Raw genomic sequence first — 22310 nt, 5'->3', positions numbered from 1 at the left:
TAGAATATAAAGGGTGCTAATATACATGAAGGTGCTAAGATTAATTTAACCTTTTGTCGACACAAATGTGCCTTGAAGTGTACTAATGGTAATGGAGTTGTGCTGTGCAGGGAGACCTTTAAAGTGGACCTGTCACCTGCACATAAAAAGCTGCTTTGCAAATTAAACATGAAACACCAATTAGTTTTTTTATTAAAACATCCATACCTGTTATAAAGGTGTTTATATATCTGAGCTGTCAATCAAATATCTGCCCGCCTCTATGCCTGAGTCATTGAGGTGGGGCAGTCAATTACTTTCACTTTCCAATAGGCACTTCCTATATGTCACTGCACTTCTTACATTGCCCCTTCACTGCCCAGGCACTATAACTGTGTATGGGCATTAGGTTCCCCATTCTAGTGCTTACACAAGATTTTGGGGTGATCAGGGTCACACTGGCCCTGTGGGACATTGTGAAAAAACCCGACCCTCGTGGGCTCCCACCGGCCCAGACCCCTCTCCTGATATTGGGATTTGACCAAAAATATGTTTTTTTCAGCATCGCCTGCACATGTGCATCGAGCACCGCCATCATGAATGCGCGATGAGCGGCGCGTTACAGTAGGGGGGCTGGAAGGGGGCCCTGGACAGTTGTACAGGTTGGCCCGGGCCCCCCAGTCCAACCCTGGTGGTGATACCCAATTTATATAAATAACAGTGTCCACAAAATGGCTGCTGCCTGCTCGGTGTGATAGTGTAATTCCAAGAGTGAAGAAAACAAAATTTAAATAATAAATATAGTATAAGTAAAGTTTTGTTCAACTAACATGATAGAAAATGATTTAAAATTGTTTCTTAGGGTGACAGGTCCCCTTTAAAAGCTGTAAAATAAACTAAAAACAGTGTATAAACTGTGGGCAATAATCTCTGGGGATGAGTGTCAGAGCACAGTGTTTTTGTCTGCATTATGACCAATCGTTGCTATGAAGCTGTGTGTCTTCAATCTGTGTCAAATATGAGATTTTTGCAGCACCTACGTTATAAAGCATTCTCATGTGGGTGATAAGCACTGAAAAGCCTCTGGATTAATGCATGGACCTTGCATTATACAATAGAGAAATCAGCAGAAATGTAATATCTGTTTTTAATTTGTAGAGCTTTTCTCCAATTACTCTGCAGCACTTTATCACTGCGGTCAGGGAGAAGTGGGTCGGCAGCTGCAAACGGATATGAGTCAGGAGCTAGTCTTGCATTTCTCATTCTCACCTAGGATTTATGAGACGAGATTGAAGCATAATTATGGAGGCCCTGCTCACACATACAGCACTAGTATTGAAAGGCTTAGCGTAGCCAAGATTTTTTTTAAAACTAGAAACCTCACCAGTATCAGTGCATTTTCCAAACAAAAAAAAAAAAATATCTTTCTTCCTTTAATCTGTCTCTGACTTTCAAAGCTAAATGACATTCATATCAGTATTAGGATCAGCGCAACTATGATGGAATGACCCCTTTTCTCACCCCCACGCTGCTCTGAAGAAATGAGGGTTGCCAGTGATCATTGCTGCTGTTTAAGAAGCTGAGGAATGGTCAGAGGGACAAAGGGAGATTCATCAAAACCATTGTGATGGAAACTCTGTAAAAAAAAAAAAAAAAAAGAGAAAAAAAAAAATACCTTGCAAAACACTGTAACGGAGGATTTTCTTGACTGACTCGTCTGAATCAGCGTTTCAAGCCAAAAAACAAAATGCCTTTTTTTGTTCCTCAAGGGCAACATAGCCGGAAAAAAAAGCCTTCAAAGGCCCTCATGAAAACAATCCTATGAATGAATTAGTACAAGGTCATTTTTTTTTTAAAGATCTCTTTCTGTTACTCTCCCTTTTTATGTGACCCTTTTTAAAGAATAGCGCTGCTGTTATTCTTAAAGTGTTAAGATCAGTAAAAGAGCAAATCGGTGATGCATTTCATAGATCTCTGGGTTGCTTGTAGTTTTTGGGGAAGACAAATGGAAATGTGCTTAATGACCACAGTACAGGCTCTTTAAAGTATTCATTTTTTTTCTCAGAAATGACATGTCTGTCTAAAGCTTTATGTTCTAAAAAAAAAAAAAAGTTAACTGTAGCATGAGGGTGAAAAACAGCTCATGGATATAAAAGATTATTATTATTACTGTAAAACAGACATTTGTCTTCCCTGGTGATAAGTAAGGAAATGACAGGTAATGAATCCCTGGCTTCTTAAATTTGAGTCATTGAGCTGACGGCACAGACCGTCTGTTTCTCTGTCTAAGATCCTCTGTCAGGTCTAGGCCCACTTGTACTCCTTGAGTAGAAGATTGCAAACAATAGCTCTATTACACAGTGTGTCTTGCTTTTATCAGGAGCTTGCTGAAGACAGGCACTTGTCTGATAGGGGAATTCAATGAAATTGCTCTTCATTTCGTAATGGTGCCAATCCTTTGAATGCCATACAATGGCTTTTAAATTACCCATTCCCAAATGTAAGAAGAAAAACAAGATCTAATTTTTTTTCTCTAAGTGTGGTTTTTCTGTCATGTATACATCTATTCTGGTTAAACTTCCTTGCTCTGCACACTAATAGCCTCTCAAAAAGTTCAGGTTGGTTTCTAATCATCGTGTTTACAGAATGTAAGGCACGGACGAATAAAACGCATAACGCAGGTATGGTATCCGTTATTTGGAAATCTGATATCCTGAAAGATCCGAATTACAGGAAGGCCATCTCCCCTAGACCCATTACAATTAAATAATCCAAATTTTTAAAAAATGATTTCCTTTTTCTCTGTAATAATAAAACAGTAGTTTGTATTTGACCCAAACTAAGATATAATTGATCCGTACTGGAAGCAAAGCCAACCTATTGGGTTAATGTAATGTTTACATGATTTCCTAGTCGACTAAAGGTATGAAGATCCAAATTACGAAAAGATCCATTATCCGGAAAACCCCAGGTCCCAAGCATCCTGGATAACAGGTCCCATACCTGTACCTTGTACTTGATCCTAAGATATAATGCATCCTTATAGAAGGCAAAACAATCTTGTTGGGTTTAATTAATGATTTAAGGTTTTTTGGTTTTTTTTAGCAGACGTAAGGAATGGAGATCCAAATTACAGAAAGATCCCTCTTTAAGAAAACACCAGGTCCTGAGCATTCTATTAACAGGTTCCATACCCATAACAATATTAATATAGCTTATTTGAGAAATATTTAAAATAACTGAAAAAAAAAAGCTTGTTGTCATTTTATGCTTAACAAGATGAACCTACAAATATCATCTTAACACTAATTGGTAAGTTCTTCTAATCGGGGTCAGATTGGACAAGGAAAAAACCCAGTGGGCCCCAAACCCATGGGCCCTGTCGGCCCAGGTCCACACCCCCGACCGGCCACCTGAGTATAACAATATGTGGTGTGGGACATGACCCAATGTTGTTACATGGTGCGTACGAGCATGGGGGGTGGAGATCGGGAAATGGGTGTTGGAGCCCCAGTGGGCCCACAAAATCCAAGTCTGATGCTACTCCTTTTTCTGAAGCAATTTGGGGACCTCTGCTGTGTGTGTCTTAATGCTTGTGGCATAAGCTGCTTTAATCACTTCTACAATTAGCAGTGATTAATGCAGGGTAATTGCAGTGCACTGCTCCTTATTGACAATTGGTACCTTAACCAGTATATAGAAACTCAAAGTTGTCCCCGTTTAACATGAACTAGGTTCCACGCTACTTTTCATCACTTCTCATTCTTCTCAAGCCCTGTTTGTAGGGCTTTCAGCCAATTCTCATAGTGGGACTATGGAGAGCTACTTGGAATGTGTTTAACCTAGGAACACAATGGACAGAATACTCCAATCAAGCTGGCGCATTAGTCTCTGGAAGACCATGGTTCTTGCATATTATCAGTTGTAAACTATTAGAGGCCCATTTATTATAGTTATTAAAGAAATCTGATTAGAAAATGTAAGAACAAAAGAAATGCTGTACTAAAACATACAAAAACCTCTAAAAATTCAAGGTTTATATACAATTATTAGCAAAAAAAAATTCTGATAACCTCTAAACGTCTAAATAGCTAAAAAAAAGTTTTAATTAGAGCTTTTCATGGTTTTTACACTTCGTAAAGCTGGAATTTTTAGAGTTTTAGAGAAATAAAAAAGAAAAAAAATGAAATCCAAATGTTAGTAAATAGGCCCCTTAAACTCTCACTAAAAACATCTGCTGACACCTCGGGGTCAAGGGTATGTTTACTTTTATGGGACATATTGTTGTACAGTCGCAGTAATACAGTGATCCAGCCTAAATATGTCACGATACACAGTTTTTAAAAAAAGACACATTCAACCACTGCCTGTGCCTTTACACTAATAGAAAAGGTCAAGAACCTGTCTTTTTAAGCTGTTGCTTGATGTTAAATTGTGTCTTGTATTAAAAGGCAGGTGCATACTGGCATGTCACCAGATAACAAACATAGTCGAAGGGGCAGATTTATCAAATGTGAGTTTAGAGCTTAATACATAAAAACTCACCCAAGTTCTATTAATTCCTTTGGAATATTTCGAAGCGTATTTATCACTGGGTGATAGTTAGAACTAACCATTTCATAAAAAACCCTTCTACAAATCCCATAGGAATGAATAGAACTTGGGTGAGTTTTTATGCATTAAGCTCTAAACTCACATTTTGATAAATTTGTCGCCATCTATTTGATACAAATTGTTCTCAAACAAATGAAGAAACATTGTGAAAGTATCGGACGTTTTATCCTATATAGAGGTTTAGCATATGCATGTCTCATCCCAGGTCCGACATGCCTCTTGTATTTCCAAGTCAGGGTCTTGTCCGCCTTTTTAATTGGGGATTATTTTTGGACAATAAAAGACATTTGTAAATGAAGCTGATAAGCCGTTTGATGGACAAGGAACGTTTTGTTCAACACAAAAATTCTATTGTCCGCCGCTTTAGTTGTCAAGTGTCTGGGGAGCGCAGGATTTGTGGTGACGTTACAATGGCTCTTTCAGTCAGATGCCTAAGAAGCTGTGAGATTTCGTTTCTTTGCTTTTCAAACCCAATAATCTTTTTATCGTGCAAGCACAATGCAGGATTCAGCGGCTCCTTGGTGCATTAGACTGTCCATTTAACATTGGTTATTCTGAAATAATACCCGTTGTTACGATGTACTTTTAAACCCGACTAACAACAGAGAAAAGAGAGGGTAAGGCTGTCACTTAGTATTAGGCTGGGCAGAAAACACGACTTATTTAAAGTGAGAATGGCTGCTTAGGGATTTGTTTATGACATGTCACTAACATCTGTGTCTTTAGATGCAGGTTTCCCATAATGCATAAGGATAAATAAGGTTTAAATATTGACAGCTACAATGAAAATAAAAGAAAATGAATTGTCAACCAGGCAAGGTTTTACCCCCAAAAAATGTTACAGTACTGCAATATTATCCTTACTTACTGGTCACAAATTATTATAGACAATCGCCCTTCGGCGTATGTATGTATGTATATATATATATGTGTATATATATATATATATATATATATATATATATATATATATATATATATATATATATATATATATATATATATATATATTTTTTTTTTTTTTTTTTTTTTTTTTCTAAGCGTATACTAAAAGCTTCAGTATCAATTTTTTTGGACATACTTTGCCAACTTGAGAGAAACAGAATTCTCCTATACAGAGGTTGCAGAACCATTTCTTTTCTGTTATCCTCTCGGCACATCTTATTACTTTATTTATTGCTTCAATCAAATCTGACAGGGAAGTTTTATCATGTTTACTACAAATGCCTTAAACAGAAACAGGTTAAATAAAATTTATGACGCCTTGGAGATCCAGGGAAATGAAAGGCATGGGGGCAAAAAAAGAAATTGACCAAAATAAGAACATGGTATAAGCTCTCGTGGGCTGTAGGCTCACAGCTTGAAAACCTCAAGAGTTGTGGAAGAATAAAAAGCATTTAAAGGAATGCATGAATGAGTAGTCATAACTCCCATATATTTTATGCTTACATTGTTTTCTGTAAACACAAACACGGATTTCAAGTTCTCATTATTTCACAGTCCCTTAATCATTAGCAGTATAAATGAGTAAATAATGTTAAGTCTCACACTTGAAATATACCTCAATTTTACATACCCTGATTTTAAGTTTTTCCTACAAGTATTCTGTGGTACCACCTGTATATAATTGATTTTTTAACTTTCCCTGGATTTTACACCATTTTTAGGTCCCCTGAAAAGATAAAATAGTGCTTCTATTGTATTGCTATTGCCCTGGGTAGAAGTACAAGCACAGTAAGATGTACAAGAGCCCCGGTGAATAGCTGCAATCTATTATTATTTCATTAAATTATTATCTGTATAACACAGCATCACATGCAGTCCATAGAATAGGCTGTATAGACAGGGATTCATTGTGGCCTAAGTCCTTGGGACATGCAACCTGCAGCAGCACTGTGATTTATAAACTGTGTATGCCATAGACTTTACTGGGACACAACCAAATCTTGCCTCATACTCTACAAACCACAATCTTATGAATTCATTCTCTTCTTCTTCATCATCATCATCACCATTATCATCATCATTATTCATACCATATGTTTATAAAGTGCCAATATATTCAGTAGCGATGTACAATAAAAGGGTGTATACAATACAAATACCTATGAAACACAATTATTAATCAATACAGGAAGTAAGAAGGGCCATGCTCATTAGAACTTACAATCTAAAAATAAAAGGGGACTTGGAATACAAAGTGTGAAAAGGGCCAAGATGTCCTGTTTTTCGCAGGACAGTCCAAATTTTGGCAGCTCAACCCTCAGTCCTTGATTGTTACTGAAATGTCCCTACTTTCTTTTTGATCTCCTGCACTGAACAGCTATAAAAGATACAAAGTTCCTAAAACTCAATTGGCTTTTAGCAGAGAGCCCAGAATATGTGGCAGGTGCACTTAGATACATTTTTAACAATTTAAGATAAGCAAAGAAACTATTGTAACAATTTAAGATAAGCAAGTCTCTTGTAGAAACTGGGGCAGCTTAAAGGACAATTCACCTTTATTAGCAAAACTGTTATAACACATAAACACCACCAAAATGTGTTCAAATTTCATAACCTGCCACATTTTGTAAAATAAACATGGTAAATAGGGGTATGGCCACAAAATGGGACAAACAAATGGGTCAAAACATATTTTGTCCCTCTTTCTATTTCCAAAATATTGGTAGGTATGCTGTAACAGGGGTAAATATGGAAGAACTTAAAATTGTGGGACTCAAATTAATTGGTCACACTAAAGGACAAATTTATGAACCCTCAGGATTTAGTGTTGTAGAAATTGATTACAAAAAGAGATCTTCTGAACTCACTTGTTTGTTTCTGCAATTGACTGCTCTGGCTTGCTCTCAAATGGGTTTTTTTTTTTAAAATTAGTGTTTTTTCTTTTTTTTTGACAACAATAGAAACCTTCCCAGGTTTTTAGTGGTGAGCTTTATATTTTTGGGAACAAAACAGCTTCTGGCAAAAAAAACCCTCTTAAGTTTTTTAAAACCCATTGAGCCAGAGCAATCGATTGCAGAAAACCCGAGTGCATTTCTGCAATTGATTTCTACTTAGCTGAACCTCAAGTTTCATAACTCTGCCCCCCCCCCCAATTGCTTTGAGTATAAGCTATTCAACATCATTATTACTGGTATATATTTACAAAATGGCAACATATTTTGCAGCTACTCTTACAATATTTTATTTTGTGACATTTTATCAAGACATTCTCTTTGATATTTCTGTTAATGGCATAAGTAGTGATGGCCAAATTAACGCATTTTGCTTTGCTGAAAATTCGCCAAATATGTTAAAGTAAACTGGCGTTTTTTTTGTGTGACTTTTTCCAAACCATGCAACTTTTTTTTACTATATATTAGAGCCTATGGGCATTTTTTTGCAGAAAAATCTGTTGAAAAAATATGCCCATCATAAAGGAAAGTGTAACCTCAACAATAATCCTTGCTTGATCATAAAAAATATACTGTATGTGCCATATATTTATACATTCTTTCTCTGGCACAGGCTATAAACTATAACTGTATTGCTTATACCTACTCTGTATCTATGATTCCCTTTTTTTGGAGCATGCCCCTTTAATTGTAGACCATTGCCTTCTAGGTAACACCACCAAACCATTCTATCTCTAGTGGACTTCACAAAAGTGAAGCTAACTCCCTATACACAAATGTGGTCAGTATGATGAGTGAATTTATTCGCCAGGCGCAAATTCCGTGTTTTGCTGACGGCAAATAAATTTGTGAATTTGCCACAATAATTCGCAAATGGACACCCATTGACTTTAAATTTTCTAAATTGACAAATTGCCGCCAGCGTCAAATCTACCGTTTCGGGAATTTCACAGGAAATTTGTGGCGAAGTGAAACGGGACAAATTCGCCCATAACTAGTGGTCAGTCTGTATGGTAATTTCAACCATTGGTGTGCAAACTGGTTATTATTATTAATTACTTAAATTATATATAATTATATGGGATATGATACTTCTAAATTGCAAATCAATTTGTGAATGCAATGGCCACAATATGTCTGGCCACATAACACATTTGTGTTCTTCTTCACAACAATTGTTAGAACAAATAGTTTGTTTTGTTTAAAGGGGGGCAATATTCGCCAGGCAATACTGAAGTTAATAGCATTTTCAATAAACTAATGATGTAGTTTTCATATTTGTTTTGTCACTATGGAAAATTCACACATTAGTTCATGGAAGGTGATGTATTAATCTTAGTCATGTTCTTTCTTTTTCCATATGTTTTGGCCATCAGTAATCAGAAATTAAGCCAAACAGAATTTTCACATTTCAGCCACTTACAATTCGTTCCGGAATATTAAAGGGAATGTTTAACTTACATATAGTCATATCAATAGAGTATTGATTCAAAAGTCACATTTGCTTTGATGCTTAGAGCAACTACTTTGAGAAAACAGAACAACAACCGAAAACAAAATAAATTCTGATACCCCTTTCAGGCTACATAGCTTTACTAAAATAATAAATTAATCACATTTATATATTTTCAGAAGGTACATAGACAGACATAGATGTACCTTGTGACCCTCTGGCAACTTTCCTAGTTTTAGTGGCCCCATGATTTAATATTCATTACCATAACTTTAGACAGGTACATATATGTTCATAAATTTAAAAAAAAATGCAAAGAAATATAGTGGAAGCACATACATCCCAACATTTGAAAAATAGAAAGAGGGACAAAAAGATCTGCCGCACGTTGTACTGCGAAATTTTTGACCACGACCATTTTATGACCACAACCCCTAAATACCACATCCATTTCACACATTTGGCAGGTTACTGAAAATTTTTACACATTTGTAAGGGGTCAGGTTTTATGTGTTATTATAGTTCTGCTAATGGATTTGAAATAGCCTTTAAGCTGCAAGTCGTAGTTTCACCAAGATACTCGCTTATCATAAATAGTGACAATTGTATCTTTGCATATCTTAAATAGCCACAATTGTATCTTTGGTTATTTTAATTAAATAGTTACAATTGTATCTTTGCTTATCTTAAATTTTTACAAGTGTAGCTAACTATTATTTGGGGCTCTCTGCCACAAGCCTTTTATTTAATTACATTTCAGAAACATTGTATATTTTTCTGGCTGTTCAGTGCAGGAGATCAAAGACAAACTCGAGGCATTTCAGTAACAATCTGGGACTACGGGCTGAGAATGTCAAAATCTGAACTGTCCCACGAAGCACATCTGTTAACAATAACAGAGGATCATAAAGGTTCACCACAAACCTTTCAACCCAGAGAGAATAGATGCTAAATTAGTTGGATCAACAAATGTTTTCACCTACAGATTTGTGGCAAAATGTGCATTTTGGTGAACATTTTGGACAATCTGTGTTAAAATGTTGGTATGACTAGTGCAGTGTTTAAATGTGCACATTGTTCTAGCACATGTTCTCTAGGACACCCCCCTGGGTCTGCAATGGTAGACAAGAACAAGGGAGACAACAGGGTATTAGAAGTGCCATTGAGGACCTCTTTAGGATGTCCCCACTCAGCCTTTGCACTAATGTTATATATATTACCCTATCAATACACCAGAATAATCTCACCAATACTTTCCTTGGAGTCAGATCTCATCTGTATCTACTGCAGTGTAAGCAGTGCTTATTTTAATCAGGTTTCACTCTCCAATTTTCAGCTTGTCTGTGACTGTCTCTTCTCACAGTCTTTGTCAAGATATAGTAAAACTCTACGATAAGCTTTGTAAAGGCCTTTATTTTCATATTACTACAATTAATACAATACACTAGCCACGCACAGATGGATGGATGGAATTGAATGCATTTCGCATGAGTTTATTCTTCCTTATTAGACACTAAAACCTGTTTGCGTTGTGCATTGTTGTTCAGTAATTTATTCATAATAAAGCCTATATCATCGGCATGTCATTTGTTCAATTCATAGACGCACTGCACTAAATAAAAGGCAGATATATCTATGCATATAGCTGACCCTATTAGTGTTCTGTGAGTCATTACTCTTGAGGCAGCTTATTAAACTTCAAGTATTCATTTATTAAACTGCTGTTATAGCTGCTCAGACCTGCTAATTTATGTGATGTAGAAAAACCATATTAGTATGTTCAGATATGTACAAGAGGTGAATGCCAGATCATAGTCTCTCATTATTAATATACAGCTGCCTTAACAACTTGTAAGCACTTGCTAATGTGTATATGTATTTGCAGGAGTAATGTTGGATTCGATGGTTTATTACCAGGGAAATCATAATCATAAAAAGCCATCGGTCTTGGTGCACCTTCGATGTTGAGGGGCAACAAGAGTTTAGTGACTTGCTACTACACATAAAGAGCACACAGTGAAATTCAAAGTAGAGATCACAATGGCACCAGCGGAGTTCTTACAAATATAAGAATTGAAATGATATCTTTGCCCTTTCTGTTTTCCCTGGCCTTCCGCTCTCTGCCGAGCATCTTCTATACCAGGCTTTCTTCAAGCTGTGATCAGAATTAAACTTTTTATATGTATACTGTAATATAATATAGGATGTCTCTGTGTTTCAATATCATTTGAATGTTAAATGTGTTCTTTTTTCAAAGTGTTGTTTTTGTCCATATGTTGAAACAGGTCATACTGTTGACATATTCACATTCCTACATGTCAGTAAAAAAGCAGAAGAGAAATAAATATCTAATTTTGAAAGACAGGTTCAAATGATATTTCTGTTTAAATCAAATAATTCCACTGTTCATCGTTGCATTGTTTTCATGGCAATTTAGACAATCTACTGTGTCACTAAAAATGTTGATTTCCAAAGCCATAATACTCTCACATTTCCAAGATACAAATATGGGATTCCTTATTCAGAAACCAATTATTTAGAAAGCTCTGGATTACGGGAAGGCCATCTCCCATAGACTTCAATTTTCATTTCTTTTTCTCTGTAATACTAAACAGTACTACTACCCTCACTATAATGAATCCTTTTTTGAGGCAAAACATTCCTATTGGGTTTAAGTTATGCTTAAATTATTTTTTAGTATGGTGATCCAAATTACGGAAAGATCCTTTATCCAGAAAACCCCAGGTCCTTCTGAATAACAGGTCCTATAACTGGTTCTGATATAATATTGGTATTAGTTTTGGTAATTAGCATTCTCACTGGTTAATTCTTTTATAACTGTCATTAAGTTTTTCGGGCATCTATCAGTTGCACACAGGGACAGTTTTATGGTATTTTTTATGGCCTTTAATATTTCCTTTAGACAAAAGTAAAGGGAAAAATAAAAGGATAGTGACCTTTTAAGTAATTACAATAAACAAAATAAAATCTCTACTCGTTTGCAATTGTGCTTAAATATTGTATTTTTCTTCTTTTCAGAGTTTCCTTTGGATATTAAGCAGAAGTGCAAGCAATGGAGATTCTCTATAAGAAGGCAATAAGCTGTGGGATGTACTAGTAGTGAACAATTTTTAACATTTCACTTACATTCGCTGGGATTTATCAAGCACTTTTGCATTCACACCACTACCAAAAATGAAGAAAGACTTTTGCTTACATAGTTTACTTTTATGTCTGGGAATTGCATATTGTAGTCATGCAACATCTTTAAGAAGAAACAATAAACTAAGGCAATCATTCCATGGGCACCATGAAAAAGGCAAAGAAGGGCAAGTTTTACATAGGTCAAAGAGAGGATGGGTTTGGAATCAATTTTTTGTAATAGAAGAATACACCGGACCAGATCCTGTACTTGTTGGACGGGTAAGAAAAATAACTTTTAAATCGTTTTTTGAAATTATTATATTTGGCCAAGAAGAAATTTTTAATGTGTGTGTTTATATATATATATATATAACTCAGTACTTTCTATTCATGATAGATATACTAGGCAGTAGTGATGAGCGAAATACACTCAGAGTCCAATGGGTAAAAAAAATTGTTGCACGTCAAAAAATGGTCGCCAATAGACCAATGCATTTTTGCGAATTTTCGCAGTTTTGCGAATTTTCAGTAAAGTGAAACAGTTCAGATTCACCCATCACTACTAGGCAGTTATTGTAAAACTTAACTTGATTGGCCTTAGAGACAAGATCACACCCACTCAATATCACATCTGCACAACTTTGAAGAGTGCATGGTGTCTAGTCGCTCTGTTTTGTTATACTACAGAGACATCTTACCTATCAATATAATCACATATATAAAAATATATAATATACACATACCTATACTTAAATATTCTTCTAAAAGTATTTATTAAAAAAATCATTAAAATAATGACAAAGTTTGTATGTGTTGTTATTATTGTGCCTTTTACATTTGCATGGACTTCTGTTCTTAGTGCTACACAAGCATATTTTTACACATACATAGGTCTGCATGTACACAGCGGGTTTGCAGCTGGATTACATTAACTTTTTTTCCCCAGAGCAGCAGGGGGAGTTCCATTACTGAACTTCTTAGTATAAAGTAAGAGTTACCACTTAGCTCATTTTAAAAAATTATATTTTGAAAACCATTACAGTAGAACATGAAAACTGATTAAACTGATATTTGTGATTCTGTGAGATATACATTTCTTTGAGCTATACATTTGCTTAGATAAAATAAAATGGCTGGGTTAAAAAAGAAAAACACTTTCATCCACTTTTATAATAGCCAAAAATGAAAGTTCATAGATAGAATGCCATTCAAGGAATCCAGTGTAAGGACTGTACAATACATATATATTTATATGTATATACAGTATTTCTTTATAATGCACAGGAACTATGAATATCCTGTATAATTATATTGTTGTAAACAATGCCTGATTATGTCATTAGCTATTATGTTACATATTGGAGTTCCATGACCTTTTGTACAATTATGGAACTCCTCCTTATAATTTTACAATAGAGTGGTACATTAATCCCAATATATACTCCTTGAATAATTTCATATGGAGACAATATAGGCAATCTTGCTGAGGCTCCATTAAAGTTTGGAAAAAAAATCCAGGCTTTTCCTATTTATCTCTCTATAAGGGCCATTTATTCTGAAGTCAAGCCTGTCATATATATTGAAAAGTAGGATGGGGGTTGCAAAATAATCCTGGAAAAGCTCATGCAGGAAGTGTTTCTGTTCCTTTTTTTCCTTTATACCCCTGTCATTGAGGAAGGTGGGGTTGAATACATTTCTATTTATACTTAAGCACTCACCCATGTCCTAATGTTGCAAAAGTACGCAAGCAGAACTAAACATGCACATTTCTGTAAAATATAAAACAATAGCCCTGAGAATAACAGTAAAAACACTGAAGATGGAATATTTTCTAATCTGAACATATTGCCTAGCAATATATACATCTCACTTTGGCTTCATACTATGAACTGATACTACTGGTAAATTCTAAATACATTAATTCTCTGAATTGTAATTTCTTTAATGCAAAAAAAAAAAAATTATATACTGTATCTGTGACCTAACTGTGCTTTCCAATAGTTTTTCCTAGAGTATGGTATTTTATATTAATTCTGCTTCAGTTGCTTCAGTTCTGCCATCGCTGCTTTGTATAAATTAATATCTAACTTATTAACTGCTTAAAATATGACATTGGGATTGAAATGCCGTACTCAGAAACAATTATTGTAAACACAAAACCCCACTGCCAAATCCCAAACAGACCAAATGCTGTGACATAGTTTAGCACATTTTAATTTGAGTGCTCTGAAAACTTATTAGAATAATATATATTTTCTTATATATTGCTGTGTGTGTACTCCCACCGAGACTGAACAAATAGGCTGAATAGTTTATAGAGGGCTCAGCTGTCTCATACTGTTCTATATCTGAATTTGCTATTGCTTTGCTTATTATTCACAGCAGGGTGTCCATGGCATATTCTTAGCCAAAATGATCTTTTACTTTTTTGCTATATATTTCTTTAAACTAAGCATATTTTTAACATCAGGGAAACAAAGTTTGACAAGCAAACATTCTACCATTTTAACATCAGTGACCTAAGGTAGCTCTTTAAGAAATTATGCTATAAAATTCCTTTGTAGTGTTGAAACAGATTTATTTATTGTATTCAGCAGCGTTTCTTGGTAATACGGGGCGCCGATGGCGGAGCTCACCACGGCCCCTCGTTGTTGGTCGCTAGCTCTCGCGAGACTTCGACAATTCGCCCAAAGATTCTGACAAAGAAAGCAAATAACTCACGTGCAGAGCACTGGCCCAAACATACCCTCCGTACCCTGAGGAAGTGCCTGGTATAGGGGCACGAAACGCGTAGGACTTGTCTACACACCCACTGTATGTATCGCATTATATGCAGAAATAAAGCCGCACTGACATTGTAAAAGGCGTCCCTCGGTATGTTTTGGTCAGCGTTCTGCATGTGAGTTATTTGCTTTCTTTCTTTATTGTATCAAGCACCCTCTTCATTTTAGCTAGAATAAAAAAGGTGTAGCTTTGTGTGCCAGATACGTTAACAGCCAATTTCATTTAGACTTATTCGCCGGCAGTGAATAAATTCGCAAAACGGGCACGAAAATTCGCTGGCGAAAATTTGCCGGTGTCAAAAAAAATGGACACCGATGTCCGTTTCTTTGGACGCGAGCGCATTTTCACCAAAAAACAGATGCTGGCATTAAAAAACAGACGCCGGCGTCAGTTTCACCCATTAATATATAATATACAAGTTATAAATAAATAAGCCTTGGAACTTGAAAACCTCACCAAATCTTCTGAATCAATTGTCAGGGAATTGCTGCATATTTTGTCCCTCTAACTATTTTGCTTTGCACAACCTAAATATTGCAAGCAAATTGGCAGTGATGGAGTAGGTCTAAATGGTGCATTTTGCTTGGACTAAGGTAACACAGAATAGTCTTTTTTGCACTAAAGAGAAGAACATTCCAGAGCTTTACTTTGCACACTATTAACAGATGCATCATTAAATATTCTTTCATCTGTATCTGCTCTAGGTAGAAGGTGGAAGTAGGGTTAAAATAAAAACACTTAATTAGATTATACTTTCTGTTTGAACATCCCTTAACTCTGCATGGTATTATAAATAAGTGTTGGCGATAATTATTATTCTTAAAACAACCCACAACAAGATTTTGTCTAACATTTTGTCTAAACTGGCCTGCAAAGAATAAGTGAAAAGTATTAGCGATGTAACACTGCATGTGATTTCCTTCAATTATAACAGTTTAACAATGGCTTTTGATTATCAACAGAAAAGGATATTGTATGTTTATATGTATGTGTTTGCTTAAAGTATCTGTTTTCATACATTGGTTTTATAGTTTTCATAGCTTCTACATTTATATCAGAAAATGCAATGTAAATGTTAAAATAGCCACCACGAAATAGCTATGAAATGAACTGCACTCGCTAACATTTGCTTGTTTGTGTCTATGTAGCTTCACTCAGATGTTGACTCTGGAGATGGGAAGATAAAATACATACTCTCAGGAGAGGGTGCTGGGACCATTTTTGTTATTGATGACAAATCAGGGAATATCCATGCAACCAAGACCCTGGACCGAGAAGAAAGGGCTCAATATACCTTAATGGCACAGGCAGTTGAAAGAGAAACAAATAAACCACTGGAACCGCCATCAGAGTTTATCGTTAAAGTTCAAGACATAAATGATAATCCCCCAGAATTCTTGCATGAAAACTACCATGCAAATGTGCCTGAGATGTCCAATGTGGGTAGGTGTATTTCCAAAGAACTTACCTCAATGGCTACAGGATCTATCTCAATTACCATAGGATCTGCTTTATTATAGAGGCTAATGAAAATAATGTAAAAAAAAAGTAAAATAATCCAGGGCTTACACTAATGTACAGGAACTGATCACCACTGTCATATTTAGCAGTAACCATAAAGATGCTGGGATTCCATTTGGTCAGTTCTTACAGCCATTGATTTATTTATATTGTTTGTTGAGTTTTGAATTGTCTGCCTTTCTATTCTTCTTCCCTACTCCAACCTAAAATTGAAAACATTAACTTTTTGCCCATATTCCACCATTACACATTCCTATCTGTGATTAGTTACTTGATTACTAACCCAAACAATAAAGTTGAAATTTAAGTGCCGAACTGAATATCTAGAGAACAATAAAAAAAAAAATCATAAGTAATGAAAACCCATCTCAGTTTATCAGAGTAATGTCCAGTACTAGATACTAAGGATGAATATGTTCAAATTATTTAATTGATAATTGAAGATATTTCATTAAAACAATAAGTGTATAACAAGATAAGGCAAATTCGGACTTTTTGTGCCAGTGCTTTAGGGAACCTGCTCATTAGTACCATTTAAAATGATAATTCCTTATGGGATAATTAACAAAATTTTAATTTACTATATTTAGAAGTGGCCAATAGGGTCACTTTCAAATAAAATGCATTCTTAAAGCCAAGGGGAAATTTAGCAGAAACATACTTAATGGCTAATTTAAAGTATGTGACCATATCCCCTGAATCCCCTATAACATTAGATTGAAATTATTGCCCTGTTAGACTTTCTCTAGGTTTGAAACTAATTCAAATATTTAATCACAAGCATTTAGTTTTCAACTGGTAATATGAGGGTTTAGTGGAAAAGTTCTCTCTTTCTGGATTTAATATCTTAAAAAAATAATCTGCTCTATCCCTCTAGATACAATCAAAGACCTAACATGGAGTAATATCCATTTATGCACCGTATTAACAGCAGATGACTGTACAGGACACAAAGCATAGAAGAATATATATTTCTTTTCATATTAATATCACACTCTAAGTGCTGTGTTTTTAGAATATTGCATTCCTCTGTAATGTAAAACTGCTATTAATAAGGAACAATACCTGTAATCATCATCAAGTACTGACACATTATCTCTGAAGGATTGAATTCTCATGTAGATTTTATATCTGAAAATCCTTAAGAATCATTTAGGTATCATAATGAATAGCAGCTAATCAACATAAATGAGAACATTTTCTTGAATTAATGAAAACGCTGTGCCTTTTTTTCCATTATTCTATAGGTACATCTGTAATTCAAGTAACAGCCTCTGATGCAGATGATCCAACATATGGAAACAGCGCTAAGCTTGTGTATAGTATTCTCGAAGGGCAGCCGTATTTTTCAGTCGAAGCACAATCAGGTAAACAGTTTCATTATTGCTTTGGAATGAACCTGAACTTTTTTTTTGCCTTTTATCTGTGTAATATTAAAGGGATACTGTCATGGGAAAACAAAAAAAATTCAAAATGAATCAGTTAATAGTGCTGATCAAGCAGAATTCTGCACTGAAATCCATTTCTCAAAAGAGCAAACAGATTTTTTTATATTCAATTTTGAAATCTGACATGGGGCTAGACATATTGTCAATTTCCCAGCTAGTCATGTGACTTGTGCTCTGATAAACTTCAATTACTCTTTACTGCTGTACTGCAAGTTGGAGTGATATCACCCCCCCTCCCCCCCAGCAGCCAAACAAAAGAACAATGGGAAGGTAACCAGATAACAGCTCCCCAACACAAGATAACAGCTGCCTGGCAGATCTAAGAACAACACTCAATAGTAAAAACCCATGTCTCACTGAGACACATTCAGTTACATTGAGAAGGAAAAACAGCAGCCTGCCAGAAAGCATTTCTCTCCTAAAGTGCAGGCACGAGTCACATGACCAGGGGCAGCTGGGAAATTGACAAAATGTCTAGCCCCATGTCAGATTTCAAAATTGAATATAAAAAAATCTGTTTGCTCTTTTGAGAAATGGATTTCAGTGCAGAATTCTGCTGGAGTAGCACTATTAACTGATGCGTTTTGAAAAAAACATGTTTTCCGATGACAGGATCCCTTTAAAGTAAATATTCGAACGGTGATGCAGGCCAACCATCTGTTCTAAATCTAATCTACTAAATTATTGATTTAGAGAACTGTTCTTACTTTGTATCTTATCATTTCCTCTTAAAAAAAATACATCTTGCACTGATGTTGGAGTGAACTATATTAGAACAGATAACGGCAATAATTTGCAAAATAAAGAAAAAATTTATTTTTTATATTGCATTGTTAGCCATTTAATACATTGCAACTATTAATTACATATACCAAATTTCTAAAGATCTGATTAAGGTGGAATTTTTTCAAGTATATACTGATTTAGTAGATATTAATGATTATCATCAGCATCAGCCTGGAGCGGTTGTCTGGGCCCACTCGGGCTGCCGCATTAGGGGCCCATACCCCAGGCATTCCTGCCACCCCCACGGGCCCCCACCCCAGATGCAACCACCCTTCCACCCCACCAGCGTACCTTCTTATCACTTCATATGGTCGCGATTCAGTGAACAGCATCTGAGGAGCCCATGGGGATTAGGTCTGGGGCAGCTGTTTTTTTCCTGGTATCCCAGAAGCCCAGTCCGATCCTGGTTATATTTTTGTTTTGAGATCATTCTTATAAAATGTAGCGAGTGGACATTCCCACAATTTCTGGATAACGGGTTTCTAGATAACAGATCCCATACCTGTATACCTGGATAATGGGTCCCATACCTGTATAACAAACTCATTGCTTTGAGCTGGCAAATCATTATTCAGGATACATATGTCTTACAGAAGCCATGACTTATTATTAAATAACCCTTTTAAGCATTCTTCAAAATGATCATTAAATAAAATGTCCAAATATTATATTTCGTATGATGAATAATAATATTAATATAGACAGTTTACCTTGTTTATTTCTGCTGTCCATAACTTTTGTCCACATGGCTTTTCTTAATTAACTGCAATATTCATATCCAGCTCCTGTCAGGGTGGCTAGACAAAGGCAATTCATATATCTATGATACATCTGTAAAGATTGGTAGGAGAAACCAACGCCACATAAAAAGGCAAATTACTTTCCTACAGGTCTAGAGAGATATAATTCATCTTTCCAGATTCCGTAAACACAGTCCAGTTTTATTGATTTGCCATAATCTATACATAGGAATCATTAGGACGGCTCTTCCAAACATGGACAGAGAAGCCAAGGAAGAATATCATGTTGTTATTCAAGCAAAGGATATGGGAGGACATATGGGAGGACTCTCAGGGACAACTAAAGTGACAATAAAGCTGACAGATGTCAATGACAATCCACCAAAATTTCCACAAAGTAAGTGGTATCTGAATGTAACATAAATGTACCTATATGTATGGCGCTTGATGTTTTCTACACTAAATAATAATAATTTATTCTGTTTACTGCAATGTTATGGTATATTGAAACAATTTAATATCTATCTATCCTGAGCTATTTTTACCTAACAATGCAAAAGCTTATAGCACACATTAGAGTATGCATTCTGGAAGCAATGCCAGGTTCAGAATGATGATAGGCCTCAAAGTTGTTTAGAAGAGATATGCAAATCCTTTTAGACAGATCAGGAGGTTGTCCAAAGTGTGGCAGTTTGCGGCATGTGTATCAGGCCAGAAATCATTTACCTGCTGATGCTGACCTATTCCCAGCTTGCGTTAACCCAAATCAACACATATTGCATTATTTTGATTGATGCTAATTAATGTGGGACTTAAACCACCATTCATTTGCTCCTAATAATAATCATGTGTGACATCCAGCTGACATCACACAAAACAATACTTTTCTGTAAACTGCTTGTCCTTTGCTGAGTTCTGTATCCTGTACTGCATACGCACTGTGCACTTTTGCAAATGAGATTTTCATGCCCTATTTTGTTATTTTATTAACTGATTTAAGATTACAGGTAACGGTTCAATGTCTCATATTTTATAGTACTGACTGTACTTTAGGCGAGCAGTCATATTATTGCATACACTTCTAATTTTCCCATCTCCTGTACTATTGGCAATTTGCTATAGGGTCACACATGGAGCACAGAAAGTATGAATTTTTCTCAAAATGGTGTTGCATATCCAGCTTGTTGCACAGTTTTGAATAATAATGCAACAATAAAACTTGCTCATCTGGATAGGCTATGTGTCTAATATCCTTCAACAGTTTTATGGATACTAACCTAATGTTCCCTATCCTGCACTACAGATCTTGCTTATTGTCCCATATTTTGTATATTTTGCTATGATACAGTGGACACAGATAATGCTCAATGTCCTATATTATTCACTTATGTTTAACAACTCTAGGGTTAGATACTGATCACTGCCTAAAACCAGTGAGACACTGTGCATCACAATCATGCTAATGGAAAGCTATTTGATCACTGCTACAAGTGCTATAGTGCCCTATTTGTCACTGCTCTAGGAATACTGGCATAATATTAATTTATAATAATCTGGAATGAAAATAATATAAAACCATAATACAATTAAAAGAAATGGTTAATATTAAAGTGATTTTTAATAATGGATTTGAATTATCCCCAAAAATGTGTTGTTTCCAGAACTGCGCTCATGGGAATACTTAGAAACAATGGGGTTTTACGGTTCTCTTTGAGGGTGTTTTTTTTAAGACTGATACAACATCTGGATATTCACAACCTAAATTTATGTGTCCAGGTGCATACCCCATGTCTGTGTCAGAAGCTGCTGTTCCAGGGGAAGAAGTGGGAAGAATAAAAGCTAAAGATCCAGACTTTGGAGAAAATGGCTTAATCAAGTACCGTATTCTTGAAGGAGATGGCGCAGAGATGTTTGAAATCACAGCTGATTATCAAACTCAGGAAGGCGTTGTAAAACTAAAAAAGGTGAGGGAACAATTTATAAAATTGATAATTTGTAGGTGACATTGGTATTAAGCCCAGAGTATAATATACACAACAATGTTTTATTCCAGTTCCAGTAGTGACCTATTTTTGTTATTATTAATAATGTGCTTTACAAAACAGCTTGTGCAGTTCATAAATAAAACACCTAGTTTATAGCCAATTTGTAGATAAGTAGAAAACCAGATATGTCTTCTAGCATATGCACATTTGATTCTTGAAATTAACTGATCCATTGATAAACGCGTGTTCCTTTTGCTGCTTTCAAGCTAAACCCACTTCACAGCTGTTAAACACAAGTAATAAGCTTTCATAAACCTTTCATTGAGTAAGTTTCTATATACAGATTAAGGCTTCATTATATAACTATATACATAACATACATAAAATGGACATCAGCACGTAATTGGGTGAACTAGAGGCACAGAAAAAAAAATTAAAGAAGGTATACATAAAGGGACATATTTATTATGCTGTGTAAAATTAAATTCACCGAAAAAATGGTGTAAAAAGATGTATAAAATAAATGGAGAATTTATCAAGATGTGTGTAATTTTACACCATGTGAACGCTAGCCATTATTTTACATTGCTTCCAGCAGAAGTCACTCTAAGAAAAAAGACAGTATAATAAATATGCCCCAAAGTGTTCTTATTACCTCTGTTTGCTATATATAAAAACCTTTATTTACTGTTTTTCTAGGTGGTGGATTATGAAACCAAGAAGTTCTACAGTATGAAGGTTGAAGCTGTCAATGTTCATATTGATCCTCGGTTTCTTAGCCGGGGGCCATTCAAAGACACCGCTACTGTGAAGGTCTCAGTTGAAGATTTTGATGAACCGCCTATATTTTTAGCACATAGTTACATTTTTGAAGTATATGAAAATGCTCCATCTGAAACAGTGGTTGGGAGAGTGCACGCTAAGGACCCAGACGCTGCTAACAGCCCGATTAGGTAAAT

The 22310-nt window shown here is 35.5% G+C and overlaps 1 protein-coding gene across 1 annotated transcript in view; it reads left to right on the top strand.

The window, feature by feature from the left end:
* The window catches only part of cdh11.L (cadherin 11 L homeolog), an 82473-nt gene that overhangs the window by 43247 nt on the left and 16916 nt on the right, over positions 1–22310 (top strand). The window contains exons 2-7 of the mRNA XM_018257893.2: positions 11983–12366; positions 16020–16314; positions 17640–17759; positions 19596–19763; positions 21143–21330; positions 22051–22304. Coding sequence (XP_018113382.1) covers positions 12139–12366; positions 16020–16314; positions 17640–17759; positions 19596–19763; positions 21143–21330; positions 22051–22304 — 1253 coding nt within the window. The 5' untranslated portion in view covers positions 11983–12138. The remainder of the gene's footprint in view (positions 1–11982; positions 12367–16019; positions 16315–17639; positions 17760–19595; positions 19764–21142; positions 21331–22050; positions 22305–22310) is intronic.

Source organism: Xenopus laevis, chromosome 4L (assembly GCF_017654675.1).
Source record: "Xenopus laevis strain J_2021 chromosome 4L, Xenopus_laevis_v10.1, whole genome shotgun sequence".
NCBI classification, from domain to species: Eukaryota; Metazoa; Chordata; class Amphibia; order Anura; family Pipidae; genus Xenopus; species Xenopus laevis.
The sequence above is the reverse complement of the archived record's forward strand: the minus strand, read 5'-3'. Positions and strand labels throughout refer to the sequence as shown.